This window comes from Saccopteryx bilineata, chromosome 6 (assembly GCF_036850765.1).
Source record: "Saccopteryx bilineata isolate mSacBil1 chromosome 6, mSacBil1_pri_phased_curated, whole genome shotgun sequence".
In the NCBI taxonomy this organism is placed as follows: Eukaryota; Metazoa; Chordata; class Mammalia; order Chiroptera; family Emballonuridae; genus Saccopteryx; species Saccopteryx bilineata.
Genome location: NC_089495.1, coordinates 132,918,775 through 132,943,870, shown reverse-complemented (window position 1 = coordinate 132,943,870; position 25,096 = coordinate 132,918,775). Strand labels below are relative to the sequence as shown.

At 44.4% G+C, this 25,096-nt stretch overlaps 1 protein-coding gene across 3 annotated transcripts in view; it reads right to left on the bottom strand.

Moving 5' to 3' along the window:
- Window positions 1–25,096, bottom strand: part of UBE3C (ubiquitin protein ligase E3C) — a 76,957-nt gene that overhangs the window by 32,341 nt on the left and 19,520 nt on the right. For all 3 annotated transcript variants that reach the window (XM_066234542.1, XM_066234543.1, XM_066234544.1), the window contains exons 9-16: window positions 24,518–24,672; window positions 21,992–22,179; window positions 15,363–15,449; window positions 12,310–12,467; window positions 11,929–12,155; window positions 2,426–2,530; window positions 824–911; window positions 447–544 (exon numbers count right to left, since the gene is read on the bottom strand). In XM_066234542.1, the coding sequence (XP_066090639.1) occupies window positions 447–544; window positions 824–911; window positions 2,426–2,530; window positions 11,929–12,155; window positions 12,310–12,467; window positions 15,363–15,449; window positions 21,992–22,179; window positions 24,518–24,672 (1,106 nt within the window). The remainder of the gene's footprint in view (window positions 1–446; window positions 545–823; window positions 912–2,425; window positions 2,531–11,928; window positions 12,156–12,309; window positions 12,468–15,362; window positions 15,450–21,991; window positions 22,180–24,517; window positions 24,673–25,096) is intronic.

Sequence of the window (25,096 nt, the reverse complement as noted above, 5' to 3'; positions counted from 1 at the left end):
GGGAATTACGCACAACCATGTGTGCCCACTAAGTGTTCTCATGAAAAAGCACTAATAGCTTTACAAAAAACGCATTCTCGTGTTTATCTTGTAAAAATAATGTGCCCTCCTGAAGTCATTACCAATATAGGGCCTAGTGGCTCATAGAGATTTGCTAAGTTGGTTAGTACAAACAAAACATTTTAAATTATACTTGGAAACAGATAACATGTAAACAAAGTTGTGTATATTAGTCAAAATCATCAGGCAAAAAATGAAGGTGCCTGTCCATCTTTTTTTTTTATAAAGTACTAGTTTTTTAATGAAGTATTAAGTATCTTTAGCTCAATGTACAGAAGCATCTTCTCAAAATATCTGCATTTTCAAAAACAATGCAAAATTTACTAGACAGAAGCACATGTCATTGCTCCCACTGAAAGAAACACCCGCCATAGAAACAGGCATACCTTTACCCGCTCCTCGAACGGAACTACGAAGGGCAGTTCTGTCAGGATGGCGAGCTGTCGCTCCTCAGACACAGACAGTGGTGGCGACTCCAAACCCACTGCAACACATTTGCAAACCTTCGTTAGGTATGTGCACTTTCCTTTCCAGACTCCCAAGGACACGCACTGTCTGGTTCAACCTGAAGACATTCCAGAAAGGGCAAAGCTGAGGGACTAACACAAACCGCAGCTGCCCGGGGCGGGTTGGGGCTGGGCTACCAAGGAGCTCAGGGTAGTTTGTGGCATGGTCATCAAAAACCACACAACAGCCCATGGAAGAGATGAGTTCCACAGTCTGTGAACGACCTCCCATCGACCCGAGGTTAGAGAGAGCTCACCGTCCAGGGTGGACTGCAGGGGGCCGATTCTCCCCATCCGCCGGAACCTCCACACGTGTCTGGCAGCCGGCACGTACAGCTGGGTGACCTGCAGGACCAGCAGCCCTGCTCAGTATTGCCCATGCGCTGGTCCACGCTCTCCTCTCCCACGCAAGCTGATGGAGGTTTATGTTTACCCTCTCTGACACCACATCCTTTCTGGGTGACCTGACCATGCCCTCTCACGCTCACTGTGTGACTGTTCTCAAAAACCCTGACTGTTCCATCGACTGACGTGTAAGATCAGGACACAGCAACCACCATTAACATGGCTGCTTCACAAAGCAAACACATCACACTTAGAAAGTTAAAAATTTCTTACTATTACCAAATACTTTCTTGTAATTGTCTAAAAAATTAATTTGTGTGAATTTTGCAGTATCCAAATAAGGTTAGTAGTAGTCTGTCTCTTAAATCAGTGGTTTTCAACTTTTTTACATTTGGGGACCAGTGAAAATATGAGAATTATTTCAGGGAACACTAAGGAGAAATCATCCTGAGCATAAGTGATTCGACTGACATCACTAGGTCTATAACCTTCACACAACATCAGGGTGGTTCACTCTTTCGCGGACTGGAACCTCTCATCCCTCCAGCGACAAAGTGTTCCACACTTGTCTTGCCTGGGTCTTCCCCAGACCAGGACAAACCACTGTGAAAACAACTGTTTCTGCTGGGTGGGAAGGTTGTGGAGAGGCCTACCCTGGGCACTGGCCGGGGTCACTGGCACAGGACCTGTCGTGCTGTCTCAATTTGGCTTCTGGGTAGAGCTAGAAGCCATGTGTGTAATTTAATTTCGTGCAGACACAGTAATACTTCTGAAACTGTTCCAAAACACCATTTTCTTTAATGCTTTGGTGATAACCCTTGTATCTCTTATACCCCTATTCTCTGCCCCCATCCCCAAGATGCTGATATGAATGTAGTCATGCCTTTTTCTGACGAAAATGAAAACATCTTGTGTCCTTTGTTAAAGTTAACTTTTAAAAATATGCTATTGAATTACTTTAGATGTAAATGTTCGTAATAATAAAATTCGTCTCTATTCCTTTAAATTCAAAGATAACCTCCATTTCTTTTAAGTATTTTATCTATACCGATACAGATAAAAACAGAAATCTTCTTTAGCCCCAACAAAGAATCATCGAGGTTTAATACACTTGTGGTTAAAGGTCCCAGGTTCAAAATTCCGAGGTCACTGGCTCAGCTGGAGCCCGCTGGTCAAGGCACGCATGAGAAGAAATCAATGAACAACTCAAGTGACCCAACGAAGAGTTGATGCTTCTTAATCTCTCTCTCTTCCTCTCTCTTTCTCTCTCTCTCATTAAAAAATAAAAATAAAAAAGTAAAAATCAATAAACTCAGTGTGCATCTTTTAGTCAATGAAATTGCCAAATATTTATCATGTGACCTAAGAGTTAAAATTAAAAAGTTAGTTACTACTTAGTTACATAATAAGTAACAAATTAAATAACGATAAAGGACTCATTATTTATTCCTCCAGGATAAAAACTGAAAATCTATGTCTAAGGAAAACTATTAAAAAATGTCTATCATTAGCACCTTATCTGCTCTGATGTCTTCTTGCTCTGACAGCCAGTGATTAGGGGGACAGAAGTTTCTCCTTGTGTCCCTGGACTTCAACATCTTCACCAGATTGGTGATGACCTGAGGAGGAAGAGGAGGACCATGTTACAATAACATGCCCAGAAACTGCTCCCAGTCGGAAGTCAAAAGGACACCCCAAGAGTGTGTGGGCTTTGGACATCAAGACCTGGTCGAGGCCCTGGCCAGTTGGCTCAGTGGTAGAGCGTCAGCCTGGCATGCAGGAGTCCCGGGTTCGATTCCCGGCCAGGGCACACAGGAGAAACGCCCATCTGCTTCTCCACCCCTCCCCCTCTCCTTCCTCTCTGTCTCTCTCTTCCCTTCCCGCAGCCGAGGCTCCATTGGAACAAAGTTGGCCCAGGCACTGAGGACCGCTCCATGGCCTCTGCCTCAGGCGCTAGAATGGCTCTGGTTGCAACAGAGCAACGTCCCAGATGGGCGGAGCATCACCTCCTGGTGGGCATGCCGGGTGGATCCCGGTCAGGCGCAGTCTGTCTGACTGCCTCCCCGTTTCCAACTTCAGAAAAATACAAAAAAAAAAAAAAAAAAAAAAGACCTGGTCGAGGTTACCAGATCAGTTTACAGAAAGGATCTCATTCTGTGACCATAAGAATGTGTTTTGGTACAAAGCTGTCAGTTATCTGCCAACAAAGAGAAAGATATTAAACACAAGCATGTGCAAGGGCTGATTTTCAAAAACTACAGAGGAGGCAGGAATGAAGCTTTGAAACATAAACTTGGCAATGTCACCAGCTCACTTGGGCAACAATGAAAGACATCTCTCCAAGTACAGCAATTTCATTAACATTTTCCCTAAGGTAAAAACAGCCTTTCTCGTCTTCTGAAAAACACAATATCCAGCGTGCTGGGGGAAAAAGACGCATTCTCACATTCCAAAAAGAAGAACAATTTCACTCTTTCCCGACCTAAGACTGGAGTTAGGTCTCTTTCCACGGCAGCCCCACGCACACTCACTCTCCTTTTTTTCATGAAGGCCGCCCCTCGCCCACACTCCAGAGTCCCAAGGGTCCCCAAACTTTTTACACATGGGGCCAGTTCATTGTCCCTCAGACCATTGGAGGGCCGCCACATACAGTGCTCCTCTCACTGAGCACCAATGAAAGAGGTGCCCCTTCTGGAAGTGCAGCGGGGGGCCAGATAAATGGCCACAGGGGGCCTGTTGTGGCCCGTGGGCCGTAGTTTGGGGATGCCTGTTCCAGACAGTATACTCCTCATGATCCCAGCTCAGTCCCTGGTCACTGTTTCCAGGGAGCCTCTGTTCCGCTCCGCTGGGAACCAAGCTTCCTAAGAACAGAACCCTGCTACCTACTGGAAACCTAGTAGGTGCTAGAGGACTGACCTGGGAGTCAATATTAACTGTGAGTTTTATAACATATGATCAATAAGATCTAACAGCATTGTCTATTTAAAAAGACCTGAAGTTTTGTATTAGATGGAAAAGATAAAGAAACATAAAATTATAAATTCAAATTTTTAAACCTTTAACATCAGGACCTGATCATACAACTATTATGTTGTTGAAGTGAAGACTTTTGATGGTGTTTCTAAAAAACTTAGCCAGGCATGTGTACACTCTGCTTCTAATTAAGTAAAAGCTAATTTGGATAAGGAATTAGAATAAAATGTAATTTGAATAGGAATGGTAAAATTAGGGTAATGTGATAAATTTCCAAATACATGCACCAGACAAGTAAGACTGCATAATCCCAATTGTTAAAAGAGATTTCCCTTTAATCCCACAATTGCCTGACCAGGTGGTGGCACAGTGGATAGAGTGTTGACCTGGAATGCTGAGGACCCAGGTTTAAAACCTCAAGGTCTCCAGCTTGAGCGTGGGATCACAGACATGATCCCATGGTTACTGACTTGAGCCCAAAGGTCAATGGCTTAGCTGGAGCACCCCCCCATCAAGGCACATACAAAAAAACAATGAACAACTAAGGTGCTACAAATATGAGTTGATGCTTCTCATCTCTCTCTCTTCCTGTTTATCCCTCTCTCTCTGTCTCCCCTTCTTCCCTCTTTGGCAAAATAAATAAATAAAAATAAAAAAGCACTTGTTATCTGAAGTTCAAAATTTAACTAGGTGATACGTACTTTATCTGGTAAATCTGGCAATACATTTTTAGAAATGTCAAATTCCTTATTTTAAATTCAACGGAGAACATTACCTTCTTCATTTAAACTATTTTTCTTCTAAGTTTTACAGAAAAATATAAAATTTAAGAAACCATGAAAATTGAGTCCCTTTTATGATGTCAAAACACCTCTAAACACAGTCCTTTTCCCTGTATTCATTTTCAGTATTACAAACTCAACTGCCATATGACTATTTCATACCAAAACAGCAAAGTTTATGGAGACAGTCACTAAAATTTACAGAAACTGACTAAAGACTGTAAAAGGTAAGAAAAACCAGAATAACATTTTTTTTGAGAGAGTGGGGGGTAGGGAGAGACAGACAGACAGGAAGGGAGAGAGATGAGAAGCATCAATTCTTTGTTGTAGCTCCTTAGTTGTTCATTGATTGCTTTTTCATATGTGCCTTGACCCGGGGCTCCAGCAGAGCCAGTGACCCCTTGCTCAAGCCAGCGACCTTGGGCTTCAGGCCAGCAACCATGGAGTCAAGCTGGCACCCCATGCTCAAGCCAGCGACCTCAGGGTTTCAAACCTGGGTCCTCAGCATCCCAGGCCAATGCTTTCTATTCACTGTGCCACCACCTGGTCAGGTTGGAGTAACAATTTTAAATTGGATCAAAAGATGGCCAATGTGGAGATCAGAGACAGTTCTCATTCAGTTAATTTCACCCCATTTTCTGGCACAGATAGGCCCACTAAAGAAACTGGAGACTTAAGGTGTAAACAGGACCTAAGTCACAGACGCCCATGCAGGACCACTGACACCAGCTGTGATCTCATTTATTTAAGGTGTTGCCAGTTAATAACTGTTTTTAACTATTTCCTAAAAGACCTGCAGATGCAGTTAGGCTTCAGAACCAGAGAGCTGGGACACAGAGTGAACCAGAGGCCAACAAGTGAACAGGGAAGGAGCCAGCACAGCAGCACAGCAGACACGCCACAGCGCTGTGCTGACCAGACGTGTCCTGTCCCATCCCGGGTTCTTTCGAGGTGGGTGTCTGATCGCTGTGGCACTGCTCACAAGAACCACACCCTGACAACTGCCCAGTGACAAATTCTAAATGAACAGGCACTGATTCACAGGACCCTGTGTAATTAATGACCCTGGGAAGTCTTCTTTAATACTATATACATTACTTTACCTACTGAGTGTGTGTGTGTGTGTGTGCATGTGGCTTAAGGCTACTGCTGTCAGAGTATGGTATTTCTAAATGAAGATCACTGGTGTTTAGTTATATTAATGCAACCAAAACATCTAGTCTACATTTTGAGAGTAAACTGGAAGTTCCATGATAATATAAAACAATAATCTCTTTTTATCTAAAATATGATATGTAAAATATGGTAAGTAAAATCAAACTCCTTAGGTAATGCTTGACGAAATTCAACAAAGTATAGCCTGACCTATGGTGGCGCAGTGGATAAAGCGTTGATCTGGAATGCTGAGGTTGCTGGTTCAAAACCCCAGGCTTGCCTGGTCGAGGCACATACAAGAAGCAACTGCTAACAACTTGATGCTTCCTGTTCCTCAAGCCCTTTCTCTCTCTCTCTCTCCTCTCTATATAATCAATAAATAAAATCTTTAAAAAAATTCAATACAAAGTATAGAATACAGCACATAATGTACAGGTACTCAAGTGCAGCAAATGTGTAATATGGTAGATATACATTAAATGAGATATTTTTAAAAATCTGTTTCACAATGAAATGAAGTATGAGAGATACTGGAAAAGCCTGTGCCGTGAGAACAGAACCACAGGACCAGCATACGGTTTCCATGGAGTTGATCAAACATGTGGCACGACTACCTGGGAGCCCCACGGCACCTGTCTCCTAGCTCGGCTTTATCTCACTGTAACAAGCTGGTGTTTGTCATGTCCACTGTATAACAACACAAAACAGCAGGGACTCAGCACAGGCTCAGTTACGACCTCAGCACAGGGTGCAGCCAATGTTCCTGGGGTCAAGGCTGCAGGTATTTTTTTTATTTATTTTTTTAAAATTTTAAATTTTTTTTCATTTTTCCGAAGCTAGAAACGGGGAGAGACAGTCAGACAGACTCCCGCATGCGCCCAACCGGGATCCACCTGGCATGCCCACCAGGGGGCGATGTTCTGCCCCTCTGGGGCGTCGCTCTGTTGCATCCAGAGCCATTCTAGCGCCTGAGGCAGAGGCCACAGAGCCATCCCCAGCGCCCAGGCCATCTTTGCTCCAATGGAGCCTTGGCTGCAGGAGGGGAAGAGAGAGACAGGAAGGAGAGGGGGAGGGGTGGAGAAGCAGATGGGCGTTTCTCCTGTGTGCCCTGGCCGGGAATCGAACCCGGCACTCCTGCACGCCAGGCTGACGCTCTACCGCTGAGCCAACCGGCCAGGGCCAAGGCTGCAGGTATTTAGAGAATGACAGTGATGACACCCTAACCTGTAAGTCATAAAGCGTGTGACACGGACTGCTGCTGTCAGAAGGCTGTATCAGAGTTCACCCAGCCCTCGGTCTCCTTTGCTAAAAGTGGGTGGTGTTTGTTTTTACAGAGACAAAAAGTCAGACAGAGGGATAGATAGGGACAAACAGGAACGGAGAGAGATGAGAAGCATCAATCACCAGTTTTTCATTGCGACACCTTAGTTGTTCATTGATTGCTTTCTCATTTGTACCTTGACTGCGGGCCTTCAGCAGACCGAGTAACCCCTTACTCGAGGCAGTGACCTTGGGTCCAAGCTGGTGAGCTTTTTGCTCAAACCAGATGAGCCTGCACTCAAGCTGGTGACCTCGAGGTCTCAAACCTGGGTCCTCCGCATCCCAGTCTGATGCTTTATCCATTGCATCACTGGTGGATAAAAGTGGGTGTTTTTAAAGATAGCAGTGTCCTCCAGCACATTTCCAGTTTATCTCATAGTCAAAACAAGCAAAGAGAACCCCTAAAAGTCAGGAAAGACGTGGCACAGCTCCACCGGGATAAAGGCCATGGCTCTGACCCCTCGCTTAACAGACGAGATGGTGGCATGTTGCGTGTAATTGTAGGGGTACAGTTAGGGTCTGCTGTGGTCTTGATTTTTTTTTTTTTTGTATTTTTCTGAAGCTGGAAACGGGGAGAGACAGTCAGACAGACTCCCTCATGCGCCCGACCGGGATCCACCCGGCATGCCCACCAGGGGGCGACGCTCTGCCCACCCAGGGGCGATGTTCTTGCCCCTCTGGGGCGTCGCTCTGTCGCGACCAGAGCCACTCTAGTGCCTGGGGCAGAGGCCAAGGAGCCATCCCCAGCGCCCGAGCCATCTTTGCTCCAATGGAGCCTCCACTGCGGGAGGGGAAGAGAGAAAAAGAGAGGAAGGAGAGGGGGAGGGGTGGAGAGGCAGATGGGCGCCTCTCCTGTGTGCCCTGGCCGGGAATCGAACCTGGGACTTCCGCACGCCAGGCCGACGCTCTACCACTGAGCCAACTGGCCAGGGCCTGTGGTCTTGATTTTTAACATTTTAAGAAGTCTTTTTGAAAAAGAAAGACGCTAACCAACCAGCAAGACAGTGACTGACCCTGTGTCCCCTGTGTCCAGACAGGTGTGGTCAGCAGGGCATGAGCCCCTCCCACCCACACGCCTCCTGGGGGGGAGCCACACCCACACACGTGTTGCCCAGGAGAGCACACGGGCTGAAGCAATCAGAGCTACAGAGGATACGTCAAGTGGACTTTATAAATGTGATCAATGCATAAACTGGTTTAGCAGTGTCAATGCGGGCTTCAGAAGCTGACCTCAATTACCACAGGACAAAGAAGGATGACTCTCTCCATTTAAAATTCTGTTCTGTGACCAGCCAGCAGCCTCTCCCAGAAATTAGTCTGAGAGGACCCAGGTGGGACTGAAGACGAGAGAAGTCGGTGGTTGAGTCAGGTTGCATCACTGTAGTCCCGTCAGATCAATGGGAGGCAGAAAATCACTGGCAAAATGCTTTTAGTCCGGGTTGCTTCTGCAATGTATAATTATGCTAACCATTTATTATGGTTCTTTCCACCCACTACCCGTGCGACCTCGTCAGTAACACAAGAGAAGCACAGTGTCTTCCTCAGCGTCACTACATGGAGCACAGGAGCCACTGCGGGAACCGTCCCAGGTTTCCTGTTATGGGTCACCTTTTCCAGAAGAACTAACAGCAGCTGAACCCTTTTCTACTCAAAAAGCCTTGATGTTTTTTAATTTTTAGGCCTCAGTGCAATTAATAGCATAAATTTTTTCCCCAAATAGAAATTCTGTTCAAAAACTCTGCCTTCAAACAATAGTGCTCTAAATTAGAAACGTCTTTGCAACATTGCAATTTCAAACCTAAAATCCTTTACCAAAAAAAGTAAACTTCTACCCTCATTCTCAAATAAATCTCTCAATCCCTGATAAAAAGTGTTAATGAGTCATTTTGAAGCAAAAAAAATTCACTATGGAATTTCTATTTAATGCTTAATTAAGCAAAATAAAATAGAACCAAAGGGGGGGAAATATATAGCATTATTAAATTCAGAGATTTCTAGGTACAAAAGATAAGCCTGTTATATGAGAATTATTAAATTCTGAATAGGTGCTATAAAATAATGAAATTACCTGACACTGTACACAATACCTGATATCTACATAATGAAAAGTTTTATCAACAAAGATTCCAGAGCTTAATTAAATACTTAAAAGAAAAACACATATGCTACCATAATACACATACCCTGGAAAAGTTTACATAAGAATTACAGGTTTTGCCTGACCTGGTGGTGGCACAGTAGAGCGTCGGACTGGAATGTGGAAGGACCCAGGTTCGAGACCCCGAGGTCGCCAGCTTGAGTGCGGGCTCATCTGGTTTGAGCGAGGCTCACCAGCTTGGACCCAAGGTCGCTGGCTCCAGCAAGGGGTTGCTTGGTCTGCTGAAGGCCCGCAGTCAGGGCACATGTGAGAGAGCAGTCAATGGGCAACTAAGGTGTTGCAACGCACAATGAAAAACTAATGATTGATGCTTCTCATCTCTCTCCGTTCCTGTCTGTCTGTCCCTGTCTATCCCTCTCTCTGACTCACTCTCTGTCTCCGTAAAAAATAAATAAATAAATATGAAAAAAAAAAAAAAAAAGAATTACAGATTTTAAATGGGGGAGGGGGAGCTTACTTTTAACTTAGAAAATTTGCAGAATTGTCCGTCTTTAAGAAAGGATATATTAAGGGCTCAACATGTGACCTTCAAAGTTTACTTAAGAATATAGAGATAGGCCCTGGCCGGTTGGCTCAGCGGTAGAGCGTCGGCCTAGCGTGCGGAGGACCCGGGTTCGATTCCCGGCCAGGGCACACAGGAGAAGCGCCCATTTGCTTCTCCACCCCTCCGCCGCGCTTTCCTCTCTGTCTCTCTCTTCCCCTCCCGCAGCCAAGGCTCCATTGGAGCAGAGATGGCCCGGGCGCTGGGCATGGCTCTGTGGCCTCTGCCTCAGGCGCTAGAGTGGCTCTGGTCGCAATATGGCGACGCCCAGGATGGGCAGAGCATTGCCCCCTGGGGGGCAGAGCACCGCCCCTGGTGGGCGTGCCGGGTGGATCCCGGTCGGGCGCATGCGGGAGTCTGTCTGACTGTCTCTCCCTGTTTCCAGCTTCAGAAAAATGAAAAAAAATAAAAATAAAAAAATAAAAAAAAAAAGAATATAGAGATAGGTAATTAAAATAAGTTGTGCAAACATATATTACACCAATCTGCAAAAATTATAAAGTCAATGATGCATCCAGACTGCATTCAGTGTAATCACGACATTATCAGTTCCTCTCTCTGCAGCTAATGCCCGCGCCCGTAAGTGAAATGTGCTGTAAAACCAGGCCGGACGGCTGGACAGAAACGGCTGTGTGCTCATACGATGAATAAGCAGTCCTTAATTAGCCCATCAGGTTAAGTGCAAGCATTAATGGGCCTTTCCTAAAGTCTAGCCTGACATCTTTCTCCAAACATGGCCAAGAAGAAAGTTCCATTAGCAATATTAATACAAGCTTAGTTGATCATTTTCATTCAATTAACTTCTTTCAATTAAATAGATAGCTTGACAAAAGAGGTGATAAAAGACCTAAAGGGACAGCTGATGACTCGAACTGAACATTAGTGTGCGAGAGGTCACCGGCACTAAACGGACTGTAAATCTAGCATTCAATTTGGAAAATGCATTTCTTCTGCTCCCGCTCCTTTAATGAGTGATTTTAGCTGACTGGATGTGTTTGCTGCAGAAATTTCATGGCAAGTCAAGCACCCTTTTCCTTTTCTTTCTTCTCCCCTGATAGTTTACAGTCCCTCCCGGTGCTGGTGGTTTCCTGCCAACATGCCCACCGTGGCAATGCGTAAATGCCTGTTCTGCAAGGTGAAAGGTGATGATAATGATATTTTAAAATAATTTATATTCAACTTTCATTACATTGATGACATTATTCCACCTGTGTTAATTTCTTAAAAGGTTAAAAAAAATAAAATCTGTAAGAGGTCTTTTAGTGCAAAATAAGAATAACATTAAAAATTTTATTTGGCCTTACCAGGCGGTGGCGCAGTGGATAGAGCGTTGAACTGGGATGCGGAAGGACCCAGGTTCGAGACCTCGAGGTCGCCAGCTTGAGCGCGGGCTCATCTGGCTTGAGCAAAAAGCTCACCAGCTTGGACCCAAGGTCGCTGGCTCCAGCAAGGAGTTACTCAGTCTACTGAAGGCCCCCGGTCAAGGCACATATGAGAAAGCAATCAATGAACAACTAAGGTGTCGCAACGAAAAACTGGTGATTGATGCTTCTCATCTTCTCTCCGTTCCTGTCTGTCTGTCCCTATCTATCCCTCTCTCTGACTCTCTCTCTGTCCCTGTAAAAACAAAACAAAAACAAACAAAAATTTACTTGTACTTTACCTTGTCATGAAAAGTATTTGGAGCAACTTAGATGCAGTTAACAATGTAAAAACGAGGCTTTAAAAGGATGGGTAGAAAAGGTTTGGGGGGGCAGGGTAAAAAAGGGTCAAGGGAATCAAATCCACAGTGACACTGGTGGCTTTGAGTGGTGGGCACACAACGCAGTATATAGATCATGTAGCACAGAGATGTGCACTTGAAACCTGTATGATCTTATTAACCAACGTCACCCCAACAAATTAAAAAAAACCCAACTACATTTAAACAGCTAAAATAGCATCCACAAAAGAGGCAAATGTAAAACGGGTCTTGTTAATTTCCAGGTTCTGTAAACAAGTGTCCGCCCATCCAACAGGATGACCCATCCAACAGGAGGACGTGTGAGCCCTGCACGTCTCTGGCCCTGGGGTGGATGCCAGACCCACCTTAAACAGCTGGATCCACCGCTTCTGCTCCATCTGGACACATTGGTGCATCTCAGCGCTTGCAGTCACCCCAATGCTCTGGAACGCAGTGACGTACTCCTCTCGGACCTCCGGCTTCGTCTCCGGGTAAGCCAACTTGATGATCCCTAAACAGGCGTCCCGAAGGCAACGGGACAGCACGATCAGCTCTTCTAAAGTGAAAGGCATCAGGGAGGATTGTCTTTGACCTACGATCAAAAAACAAGATCCAATTAACCACCACAATTTAAGAAAAACTTCTCAACACACGCCCAATGGCTTAAAAGGACTGAAACGTCTCTATTGTCTACGGAAACGGGGAGGCCAAGGGGCCAGCAACAAGCCGATTCCTCCAAGTCTCACCTTCTATGGGGTCACCAAAGAATTCATTATCGTGTATGGAGATCAGCGAGTGGCTGAACAAGGAGCTGAAGAGGTAGAAGAGCGGAATGATGCGACGCGAGTCATCCAGCGACATGGGGGAGCCCCTGGACATCACCTGCAGCAGGGGCACCATCGACCTTGACGGGGTAGAACACAGGGAGTTCCACATCAGCTCTGGTTTGGCGACCTCAGCACTCTGAGTCAATGCTCTGTCCACTGTGTCGCTGTGGGCAGGCAGGTCAGCTCCGGTTTGGGAACGAATTAGGGTATGACCCCAGACAAATATAATCAGGGAAAAGAACATTTATACTAGCAATGAATTGACTTAGAGGGAAGGTCAAGTCCTTCTAACAACATAGGTCAATAAATAACAAATAAAAAATGAAGAGCCACTGCTGCTCTTTATGAATGTCTGGAGTCTGAGAGTGAGCTGTGGGCCCAAGCACGGCCCTCGGGGAAGCCACTATGGACGCACACTTTGCCTTTTTGTTGAAATCCCCTTTTCCCTTCTGTTTAACACAGGGGTCCCCAAACTATGGCCCGCGGGCCACATGCGGCCCCCTGAGGCCATTTATCCGGCCCCCGCTGCACTTCCGGAAGGGGCACCTCTTTCATTGGTGGTCAATGAAAGGAGCACATTGACCATCTCATTAGCCAAAAGCAGGCCCATAGTTCCCATTGAGATACTGGTCAGTTTCTTGATTTAAATTTACTTGTTTTTTATTTTAAATATTGTATTTGTTCCCGCTTTGTTTTTTTACTTTAAAATAAGATATGTGCAGTGTGCATAGGGATTTGTTCATAGTTTTTTTTATAGTCCGGCCCTCCAACGATCTGAGGGACAGTGAACTGGCCCCCTGTGTAAAAAGTTTGGGGACCCCTGGTTTAACACATTCAATTAAGGCAGATCATTTTGGTCCCTTGAATATTATTTGTTCATCAACAGTACCTCTTTTTGTAGTTCTGCATTTAGTAAAAAGGCAACTAAAAGACAAACTATTATTTTTACTAACATCAACAAAATACATTAATTCTGTTCTGTGTATCAGCACAATGTTACTGTGTGGACGGCCACACTGGCCAGGCTTGGGGTCAGAGCACCCACGCTGATTGTACCCAGTACAGAGCCCCTCAGTGTGGTGTTGCTAAAAGAATGTCTAATAGCAAGTAGAACCCATTGGCCTTGCGTCCCTTATCTCTTTATCTCAGGTACCGAGGAGCCTGTGAGAATGCAGATGCCTAGGCCTCGAACCCAGGCCCAGACCCACACCTGGAGCGGGACAGACAACATGCCCTCAGCCCAGCCCCTCTGAGTCAATAGTCCTTCCCTCACGAACGCTCAGAAGTCCCAGCTGTGTACCTCTTCCTATAGAACTGTTTCAAGTTCAACTCCATGTATGTTCAGAAAAATCAGGCATTTTATTCTAAAAGTATGATGGGCTATTCATGAGGGTTAATTAATACATCATTCCAAGTTTCTTGAGGGACTTTATTTTAATAAATTAAGCAAGTAAAAAGAAACTCAAATTCTCACATTGGCTTTTTAAAAATAATTAGTTTCTTAAAAGTCTGTATAAAATATCTCATCTTCCACACACCATGAGTCCACCTCCCTAGCACGAGACGAGACAGTCACCATGAACACAGGCACCCTCGGCAGAGCTGGGGCAGGGCCTCCTTTGCTAAGCAGAGACACTCATAGGCCAGTGGTCATTTCCTGTCCCAAGGATCCCCAATCTCCTTTTGCCTTAAGCAAACCTGTCATGAGAGCCAAGCCTGGCATAGTCATAAGTGGCTGAAGTGCACCAAAAGCAAAACATAACACACCTAAAAGCCTTATACTTAAAAAATAAATAAATAAAAGCCTTACACTTTAACTTGAAAATGAAGAGATACAGGAGGAGTATTATCAGGTTTCTCTCAATTCTTTGCTTCTGCAACTCACTGTTGATATGGGCGAACCACTGAGCCTCTGTGAGTTTCATCAGCTGCAGAGGTATCAGTAAAACTCCTTTCACTCACTTAGGATGCATTAAAATTAAATGAAAAAAACAAACCCAGGAAAGTGCCTCAAAGCTGTGCTATTAAAACATACTCTCTTTCATTAGCAGCAATAGGTGATGTGGACAGGGTGGCTTGTCACTGAAAATAAGGCACTCAGAGGGGATACTCCTCTCTCCACAAACCACTCCAGGAAGCTTGAGGTCCAGAACCCTCAATGCAAGACTTCTGCATCATCTAACATGCCACACACCCAATCCCACTTCAGATGATTGAATGCCTGGGTTTTGGGCACCCCACCCTCACTCACCAAAAATTCCTTCTTTCGACTTCTTGTCCCTCCTCTCCATAAATAAACAAACAAACGGCCCAAGAAACAAAAACAAAACAGAAAGTTGTCTTTCCAAAGCTAGAACATGAGCATCATAAGCATCTGCCTTTTGAAATTTAGTCTCCAGTAAACTGAGTTACCCACATCTCCTTTCTTTATGACATGGGATCAGTTTGGACTTCTGACAGAGGAGACACTCAACATGATAATGGCTTAAGGCAGTTTATCACAAATACTCAATTCTCTGCTTATTATTCACTCAATTAAAATACCTATCTTAAAGAGTCTCACCTTCAAGTTACATAATAATTCAGATGAAAAATTATCAAGTGATTCCAACAGGAGGTTTTTAAAAACCAACTTCAATAATACTTGGTATCTTTTCATGTTTGTAATGATGTTACATTGGCTCTTAGATCCACATTCTCACCACTAAGAGCACAGGAAAGTCATACGGAGCAAAGGAATTTCAAGTCTCTGGCTTCCAAAAATGACCAGATTTACCCTCTGATGAAGCCATACTCTTCACCGCACACACAGATAAACGACGACATCGGGCATCGATTCTATGTGTGAAATCGAGACCATCTGGGACTCGCCTTTCAATAGGAATTAAGGTACAGGTAAGCTGCCAGGCCTTTTTATCAGGCAGCGCTTCCCCCATCCTCAAGCTCAGTTTATAAGCCCAGGGAGCACATACCCTGTGATCATCTGCGTTGTCATTGAAGATATGAGAGCCCAAAGGTGCCTCAGAAACCGGGCATTAAAGGCGAGGCTGTAGAGAAGCCTAAAAAGGAACGGAGAAAACAAGAGTCAGCAAACACTCGTTCAAGATACGTCTTCAAAAGAGCTGTATGTAGGCTGAGGACACTGGACCACTCGGAATGTGGAATCTATATTACCACTGACACTCATGCCCTGACCCCCGGAACCACCCCATGCACCCCCCTCTTCCCAGGCAGAGGCGGCCCTGAGCTGTGGCTGCGATCTCAGCAGAGGAGCTGAGTCTCCTCCCTTCTGAGTACATGTCACAACATATCAACTGACCATAATACATAGTACGTCTTCTATTCTTCATGTTATTACTAATTACACTTCAAATATTCAGTAACTAATTTTAAATCACCACTCTTGAAACACCATATAAAAATATTTCTTAATGTTAACTGATATCTAAAAAGTAATTTGAATGTAAAAAAATATATGTTTTTTGGTTTGTTTTTACAGAGACAGAGAGACAGTCAGAGTGAGGGATAGACAGGGATAGACAGACAGGAATGGAGAGATGAGAAGCATCAATCATTAGATTTTCCTTGCGAATTGCGACACCTTAGTTGTTCATTGATTGCTTTCTCATTATGTGCCTTGACCACGGGCCTTCAGCAGACCGAGTAACCCCTTGCTTGAGCCAGCAACCTTGGATCCAAGCTGGTGAATTTTTGCTCAAACCAGATGAGCCCACACTCAAGCTGGCGACATCGGAGTCTCAAACCTGGGTTTTTCACATCCCAGTCCGATGCTCTATCCACTGTGCCACCACCTGGTCAGGCTAAAAATATATTTTAAAGGTTAACCCCCTTCTGTATAATGTCAATTTCATTTCAGAACTAAGAAACTTTGTGTCTACCTTTAAATTAGCTCTCTGTGGTACCCTGCATTTTGGATACACTTTTGAGTCACCATGTTATAATGAGAGGAAAGCTTGCATAAAACATTTCTAGAAGTGCAGGAGGCAGCCGCATGAGGCTGAGTGACAGGAGGAAAGTTTGGCCTGAGAGGAATGGGATCTCACTCTGGAGGCACCTACAACAACCATGAAATCTGGGAAAGTCTCAAAATTATGTTGAAATATTAAAAAAAATTAGAATGAAAAAACACAGCGAGTTTCAGGAGATGAATGAAACACGCCGCGTTACCAAGCATGCTCAAAACTCTGCTGTGACCATCTCAACAAATTCCCACCTAAATTCACTTCAGGAAGGTCGTCACCCCCATATCTCTGAGACACTGAAAACACTTATCACACACCCGGTACATAAAGTGTGCTCTGACTCTGGTTTGCCTGTTTTTACGGAGCTTTAGCTAGGAAACACAGAAAACAGTGAAAAAAATGCATGAAAAATCTGAACTTTCAACGTAAGGGAATCCTAGAAGGTAGTAAGTAGTTCCTTGCCTTATTTCTCCTCAGTTGAGAAAATGAATTCTTTTAAAAATGTACTATCTAGTATAATTTTACTGATACCAAGATTTCTTAAAATTGTGTTAAGTATAAATACCAAAATTTAGCACAAGAATATGAAAAATTAGATATTTTCAATAGGTGTGCTTCCTTTGCTCTTTAAAAAAATCTTTAACAACAAGGCAAAAAAAACAACAAAAAAACCCCCAACATTTTATCCCATCTTCCCAAGAATCAGAGTTAATACCTTGGTATAAATCGTGCACAGATACTCTGTGTACATGTATAAACAAATGGGTTCTCCTAACATATTCTGTTATAACACATTTTCTCACAAAAAATTGTTATTAGCATCTTCCCACATATATCTGAAAGGCCATTATATTTATGGCTATAAAAGTTGTATTTTCAAGTTAACTTTGAAACAACTGTATTTCCAAAATGAATCACTCAATAGACAATAAAACAACTTAAAACGTGTATATGAGTAACTGGAGGCTCTGTACATATGCTGGGGCATGTTAAGAATCAGCCACCAGGCTTTATGTAGCTGAGGCCGCCCTGAGAGTCACTCAGCACAGGGCAGTGCTGTGGACAGGTGGTCGCAAGGCTAGCTGACTGCAGGGACCCCTGAGGTCATGGGGAGAGCACCATGGAGGACAGCCGCTCTTACAAAGGCAGGAAAGGTGGGGACAACAAGGCACTCTGACCTCCCTCTGCACGTAAAGCCACCACAGGTACAAGATATGTGACCAGCCGCCCCCAAAGACCTTCCACGCCTGCAGCCACAGGTGCAGTCTGGACACATTCGCAAAGCCACTTTATTGGCAAAAGCAGTAGTAAAATGCACTTCACTTCTGACATAATGCAAGACTAAAAATAAATTCCAAATTTCCTTAATGGTAATAAAAACATTAAGACCTACTTCAGTTGGAGGCCACCTGCTAACAACTTTATCTTCACAAGTGGGAAGCAGGGCAGATGCGAAGCTGTGGACACACGCAGTCCAAACAGCCCACGCCCATTCCCAACACCCGGGCTCTCTTACTGTAAGATGAACAGACTTGGACATAAGCCTTTCCACTGGCTGCAGCTGCAGCTAACGGGGAGTGGCACTCACCACCCCGGTACTTCCCCAACACCCCCTCACTATTTCTTTTTTCTTTTTTTTCTCAAAGACAGAGAGAAGTCAGAGAGAGGGATAGGTAGGGACAGATAGACAGGAACAGAAAGAGATGAGAAGCATCAATCATTAGTTTTTCGTTGCAACACCTTAGTTGTTCATTGATTGCTTTCTCATATGTGCCTTGACCGCAGGCCTTCAGCAGACTGAGTAACCCCCCTTGCTCAAGCCAGCGACCATGGGTCCAAGCTGGTGAGCTTTGCTCAAACCAGATGAGCCCGTGCTCAAGCTGGCGACCTCGGGGTCTCGAAGCTGGGTCCTCCGCCTCCCAGTCCGACACTCTATCCACTGTGCCACCGCCTGGTCAGGCCCCTTACTATTTCTTAACACGAGTTTGCAAGCACACAAAGAAAGTCTGAAATAGCCATCATATGCGCTTTGTCCAGGTTTACGTGCATCTCCTATGAATCAGGGATCATTCTCAAATGCTCAGAAAGTTCTGAGGTGTTCGAAAATGCTACCGGTCACGCTGCCGAGCCTAATGGTGCAGCCCTGCTTCACATACATGACGCACACCTGTGACCACTGCCAGGGTATCATCTGTATGTGGTTCAAACAGATCTAATAACATCACTGTGTGTGGAAATGTTAAAAAATTCATGAATTCTATATGACCTAATATCAATCAATAGCCGATTAAATCTGATTATACTGAAAACAACGGTAATAAAAGCAAATAGGATCACGGGAAAACCAAACGTGGTTCCCTCTGTGGGCACCTTCTGCATTTCTGGGCACATACCTGTCTGCATCACAATGGTCAGCAGCATAACTAAGCTGCTCATTCTAATCATTTCTGGTAGAAATATCAAAACCCTGTTGTAATAAAGCTGATCTGTGATGCCTTAAGATTTGATGTGTATGCAAGAAAACTATGGGCACGTTATAACACCAACCCCTCTGATCCCTAACACTACCTTAAAATTCTGTTCCAAAGTTTTTAGGTAACAGAAAAGAGCCAAGTGCCAAAGAACACGCCCGTTTACCCACAGTGTCAACTTAACTCCCTAAGATCAGTATTCTAAAAGGGAGTATGTTCCATCATGACAGTTTCATTGGGCTGGAAGAAAGCAAAATTCCCAGTACCTACCTCTTCCTAGGAATGCTTCAGGAAGATGGTCACCTTAGCATGACCCATACACAGCTTGGACAACAAAGGTAAGATAAGGAGAAAGACGCATCTCAGAGACTAGTGCAGGCGGAAGGAGAGAGGCAGGAGGCAGCAGGCTCATGGGGTGAAGGAAACACCATATCAGAAAAGTACTTCACAAGTCAGTAAGCTAAGAGGTGTGAATTTTTCACCAAATGCAAAGGGAAGATATATATACATACGTGTATGTGTGTGTGTATAATACATATATATCTTTTAAATTTATTTACTCAATGCAGTGACATTGGTCAACAAGAGTACATAGGTTTCAGATAACATCTCTATAGCATTTCAACTGTTGACTGCGTTGTGTGCCCATCATCTGAAATAAAATCATTTTCCATCAGCCTGTATTTGTCAATTAGGGTTATATTTTGACAACTCAGCCCCATGTCCTGGTGCGGAGATCAGCCAAAAGGCCAGGCTAGTGCTTCAAGAACAGGACTTTCTGGGGCACTGACAGTGGTCTGAGCCACTGCCCCACCGACTACTGACTGTGGTGTGTGCGACCGAGAAACTGGGTTTGTCCTCCAATTTTAACTAAAGCGCTATGGCACTCCCTACAAGGCCACTCCAGGATGAACCCTGGGTCAGGTGGTATGCAGGGGTCTGCAGGCAGGCCCTGGCAGCAGCTGAACAGGAGTCTGGAGCTCCAGAAAGGGGCGAAAGCCCCTTGTATGAGAGGTCACCTTGAGACTCCCATGAGCAGAAAAGAACTAACAAGTGAACAGAAGGGGAGTGTAAGAGGCTGAGGAAGCCCTGAGACTGAGACAGATAGACACAGAGCAGGCTTGTGCAGGGAACTGAGGAGGAAAGGTCCAGGAGCTAAGGAAACCTCCCGAGAATGGGTTTGCACAGGGAACAGGTGTGCAGGGCCAGGAGAGAGAAAGCTGACACCGTGGACCATCGCGGACTGCAATGCATGGACTCATGGCCAGGGCTGCTGGTGGCTTGTGGACATCTCTGCAAGACAGGTGTTCAAGTGAAAAACAGGAAGACCCAGAGTCACGTGAATAGTAACACACACTTTCACACTCTTCCACACAGAAAATAGGTGATTATTCACACTGTTCTGTGTTTTCCCTTTTTTTCACTTAAACACACGTCTTGGAAATTATTCCAGAGTCCATACAGCCTGGCAATCAATGATGAACAGAGAGTAAAATGGCAAACCCCAACCCTTGCAAGTGAGTCTGGGAGGAATCTACTACCTGTTCTAAATGCCTTTTGAAAAAAGTTAAGCCTGACCAGGTGGTGGCGCAGTGGATAAAGCGTCGGACTGGGATGCGGAAGGACCCAGGTTCGAGACCCTGAGGTCGCCAGCTTGAGCGCGGGCTCATCTGGCTTGAGCAAAGAGCTCACCAGCTTGGACCCAAGGTCGCTGGCTCCAGCAGGGGGTTACTCGGTCTGCTGAAGGCCCACGGTCAAGGCACATGTGAGAAAGCAATCAATGAACAACTAAGAAGTCGCAACGCGCAACGAGAAACTGATGATTGATGCTTCTCATCTCTCTCCGTTCCTGTCTGTCTGTCCCTGTCTATCTCTGCCTCTGTAAAAAAAAAAAAAAAAAAAAAAAAGAAAAAAGTTGAAGCAGTTAAAAACCTAAAACTGTTCAAGTAAGCCTATCTTCTCTTTTATGAGCTATGTGAAACATTCTGAACACTTGAAACCTAATACATTGTAACCATAAATAAGACTCCTGGAGGAAATAGGTGTTGTGCTCATAAACCGGGGCTACAGGCAAGCCCATCTGAGAGCAGCTCACAGTAACCGGAGCAGGTGACTACAGCCCACAGCAGTGGACTTTGTGCGGCAGTAAAAGCCAGCACCGGCTCAGGGCACGCCCCTCAGTCTCACATCCTGCTCTGCTGCAATCAGCCCCGGGGAGCAGGTCACCTCACCTAGTCAGGACCACAGCGTCCAGGCTTCTCACTTCCTCCACAGAAATAAACACCAGTCTGCTAAGATAGTACCTAATTAGCTGGCCGGTTCATGTTTACAAGGTAGATTCTAGAGATGATGTCCCCACATACAGTTCATTTCAAAGAACACTTCCCTCATGAAAGCAGCTCTTTTTAATGTTGTGGATGAGCAGTTTATATAAGTGACATAAATCATCTGATACGGCCCCAGCACCCGCTTAGGATTGCTCAGTCCTAGAAATACCACACAGTTTTGCACTGTCCTTTACTAAATATTTTTCTGTTAAATTCTTAAGAAACCACTAAACTATTAAAGAAGAGGGGAAAAAAATAGTTCAAGATTATTCTCATAGTTATCTAAGCACAAATTAGCCATTTTAACTTGTTTGCTTTGCTCCTCTCCAAAGTTTATTTCAACATTTTGAAAATAAACTTTTGGCACTCAAAGTTTCAGTTCGGTTAGAACTCACCTCCACACCCTAAACATATATAAGTGCCAGACTAAATTGCCAAGGCAATCTGATAAAAACAGTAAAAATGCCTAAAAAGATATGTCATATATTGGTTCTATAGTTGCAGGCATGCACCCAGCTTTTAAACTACGTGGCTGGGACCAAACTCTCCTTTCATTCCCCAGATACAGTAGGAAAAGGACTGGTTCCACTGGTTCACAAATGCCAGGGCTCCTCAGAGTCTCTGAGGCCAGAACAGGGCTCACACAGAACAAGCTGGGGTGGGAAAGAAAACTGACGCATCGGACATGGACGGCTCAGACAGAATACCCTGCGCCGTATGCTGGTGGAAAACAGCACACGGACCGACACAGACTGAGACCAGAGCAAAGAGGGAGGACAAAGGACGCCGGAGCCCGTGCTGGCCCGCACAGCGCACGTGCCTGACTCTGGGCACCATCATCCGCTGCTGCACCATGAGCGTGTGGCAGATGCAGGCCATCAGCGTGAAGGCCTCCTCGCTCGCTGAGTCCCTCCACACCAGGTTGAGCAGCGTGTTGGTCTGCTGCTTCGTATCCAGCTTTTTCAGACACTCCTCTGTTATGTGCGGTAACGACAGTCTACCGTCTGCCTGAAACACACCAGGAAGTTACTCCAGGTTAGTGATGCTCGGTGAGAACTCGCCTCTACACTACAAACACACAAGACCTCGTTTTTCTTCAAATCAATATACAAGGTAGGCGTTACCCAAAAAGTATCCACATCACAATGAACACATTAATAGCTCTGTACTGCACTCATTAAAGCAACCTGAATTCCACTAAACACCCATGGTCACTCTCTATGTCAGCGACCAAAATTTTGCCCAGCTAATACCACACGAACTGGGACTATTCAGTTTTGCTTATTGATGTGACAGTATTTACATTTTTAAGAGAAATTCATTTCATATTTTTAGATTGCACTGTACTAGGCCTGCATCTGAGCAAATGTATGATCATTGATAGAATTTCCATATATTTCAAAAATCAGTTTAAGCAAAATAGAACATTAAAGAATTTATTTAAAAACAATTAAATGAATACAGAAATCTATTATTTCATACCTAACTTATCTGGAAGATCTGATTCACTGAGTGAAACCTGAGCTAACGCTCTACATCAGGGCTAGTCAACCTTTTTATACCTACCGCCTACTTTTTTATCTCTGGTAGTAGTAAAATTTTCTAACCACCCACCGGTTCTACAGTAATGGTGATTTATAAAGTAGGGCAGTAACTTTATTTTATAAAATTTATAAAGCAGAGTTACAGCAAGTTAAGGTACATAATAATAATTACTTACCAAGTACTTTATGTTGGATTTTCACTAAGTTTGGAAGAATAAATCTTTATAGAACAACTTACTATAGTTAAATCTATCCTTTTATTTATACTTTGGTTGCTCCTCTACTTCCCACCATGAAAGCTGGAACGCCCACTAGTAGGCGGTAGGGACCAGGTTGACTACCACTGCTCTACATGGTTTACCTATTTGGGGTATTAACCAAAAATATACGCACTTTTCATGTATACACACACACACACACACACACACACTTGAAGAAAACAAAATACGTAAAACATTGGGTATTGGTGACTATACTACTGTTTGAAACCTGGATGGGTATAATTTATAATAATCTACCAAAAAAACCCCATTGTTTTAGAGATAAAAAGTAATACATTCTACCTGGCAAACTTGACTCTTTAAATAAGATGCACCTAATAAAAAAGGTTAGAACGAGAGAGCTACATTAGTATTACTATTTTTGTAGCACACTTTTTAAAAATTGATTTTAGCGAGAGAAGAAGGGAGAGAGCGAGCCCGGGAGACAGAAACATCCATCTTTCCTTGCAGGTGCTCTGAGTGGGGACTGAACCAGCAAACTTTGCGTATCAGGACGATGCTCTAACGAACTGAGTTAGCCGGCCAGGGCAGTGCACTCTTGTAAAGTAAATCTCCCAAAGATGTAAACAACAGATCCCCACACTGCACATGCTGAATGCTGCACGCCTGTGCCCTCTGCTGCTGTCCAGAGAGGAAGGGCTGCCTGATGTCTTGCCAGCAACACGCCTCTTCCTCACGTGGATACACATTTCCATTGTGTAATTAAGAGAAAAAGAGGTTGGTGACAGATTTATCACTCAGGTAAGACATACAGATTACGTGTACAGATAATGTACAGCTTTTTATCCCTTGAAAATGCACAGTAAACAATGCTGGCAGAAACATGAGATAAATGTGAGAATGCACTTAAAATTCATTTAAAAATAAATCATGACATTTGTCATCTATAAAGTTGGCAAAAATTACCAAAAGACATTACTGGTGTTCACCAGAGAGGGTAAGAAGAAATGCAGCCTTTTTCCCTGTCCGGGGTTAGGGCTGGGGGGTAGAGAGCGGTGCTAATGGGTCTGGTTTCTTTCCAGAATGATGAAACGCTCTGAGATTGGGTTGTGGTGACAGAGGCCCAGCTATGTTAATATACTAAAAGAACTCCACTGAACTATACATCACTTAAGCAGAAATTTTATGGGAAAGCGTATCTCAATAAAGCTGTTATTAAAAATTCTTACAGAAACAGACAAAAGCCTGGCACACAGTAAGAGCCCCTCCTGAGATATCGACCAGCCTTCTCAACAGCTTCCTCACTTCTAGGAAATACTCCCTGAGCAGTAACCAAATTAACAGACAATAGAACCCTTTTCTGCATAAAAATCACACACAAGCTATGCACCTCCACAAACTCTTGCCTCTGGGCTTCTGATCACCAGGACAGTTGTCTGGGGAAGAAGAGATGACCATGGAATGAAGGCCTTTACCAGTGCTGTATGAATGCTGCACAACAGAAATGTGTCACTTACATAAAAATGGGTGGATACAGTTAAGACAGATCTGGAAACCCAATGTGTGCAGCCCAGAGCTTACCGGTGTGCTCCTCTGGGGGTCTGCCTCTGCGCTCTCATCCTCGGAGTCACTGGCTGAATCTTGACAGCTGGTGCTGGTGGGCGAAGCCGGCAGCTGAGTGAGGAAGGTCCGCAGGACTCGCAGGTACACCAGCAGGCCCTCCTCAGAGAGAGTCCCTGTGTGAAACAACCAAAGACATACTGAATTAAAAGCAATCCAAAACACCACTTTCCAGAAGCATTCATGTACTAGAACAGGGTTCAGGAACCTACAGCTTGCGAGACAGATGTGGCTCTTTTGATGGCTGCATCTGGCTCGCAGACAAATCTTTAATAAAAAAAATAATAACATTAAAAATATAAAATATTCTCATGTATTACAATCCATTCATTTCCTGCCGCTCATGTTCATGGTTGTGAGTGGCTGGAGCCAATCACAGCTGTCCTCCGGGACAACACCAAATTTTTACTGAATACATAACGTACACGGGTCATTGTATGGCTCTCACAGAATTACATTTTAAAATATGTGGCGTTCATGGCTCTCTCAGCCAAAAAGGTTCCAGACCCCTATACTAGGATGTATCAGAGGAAGATGCTG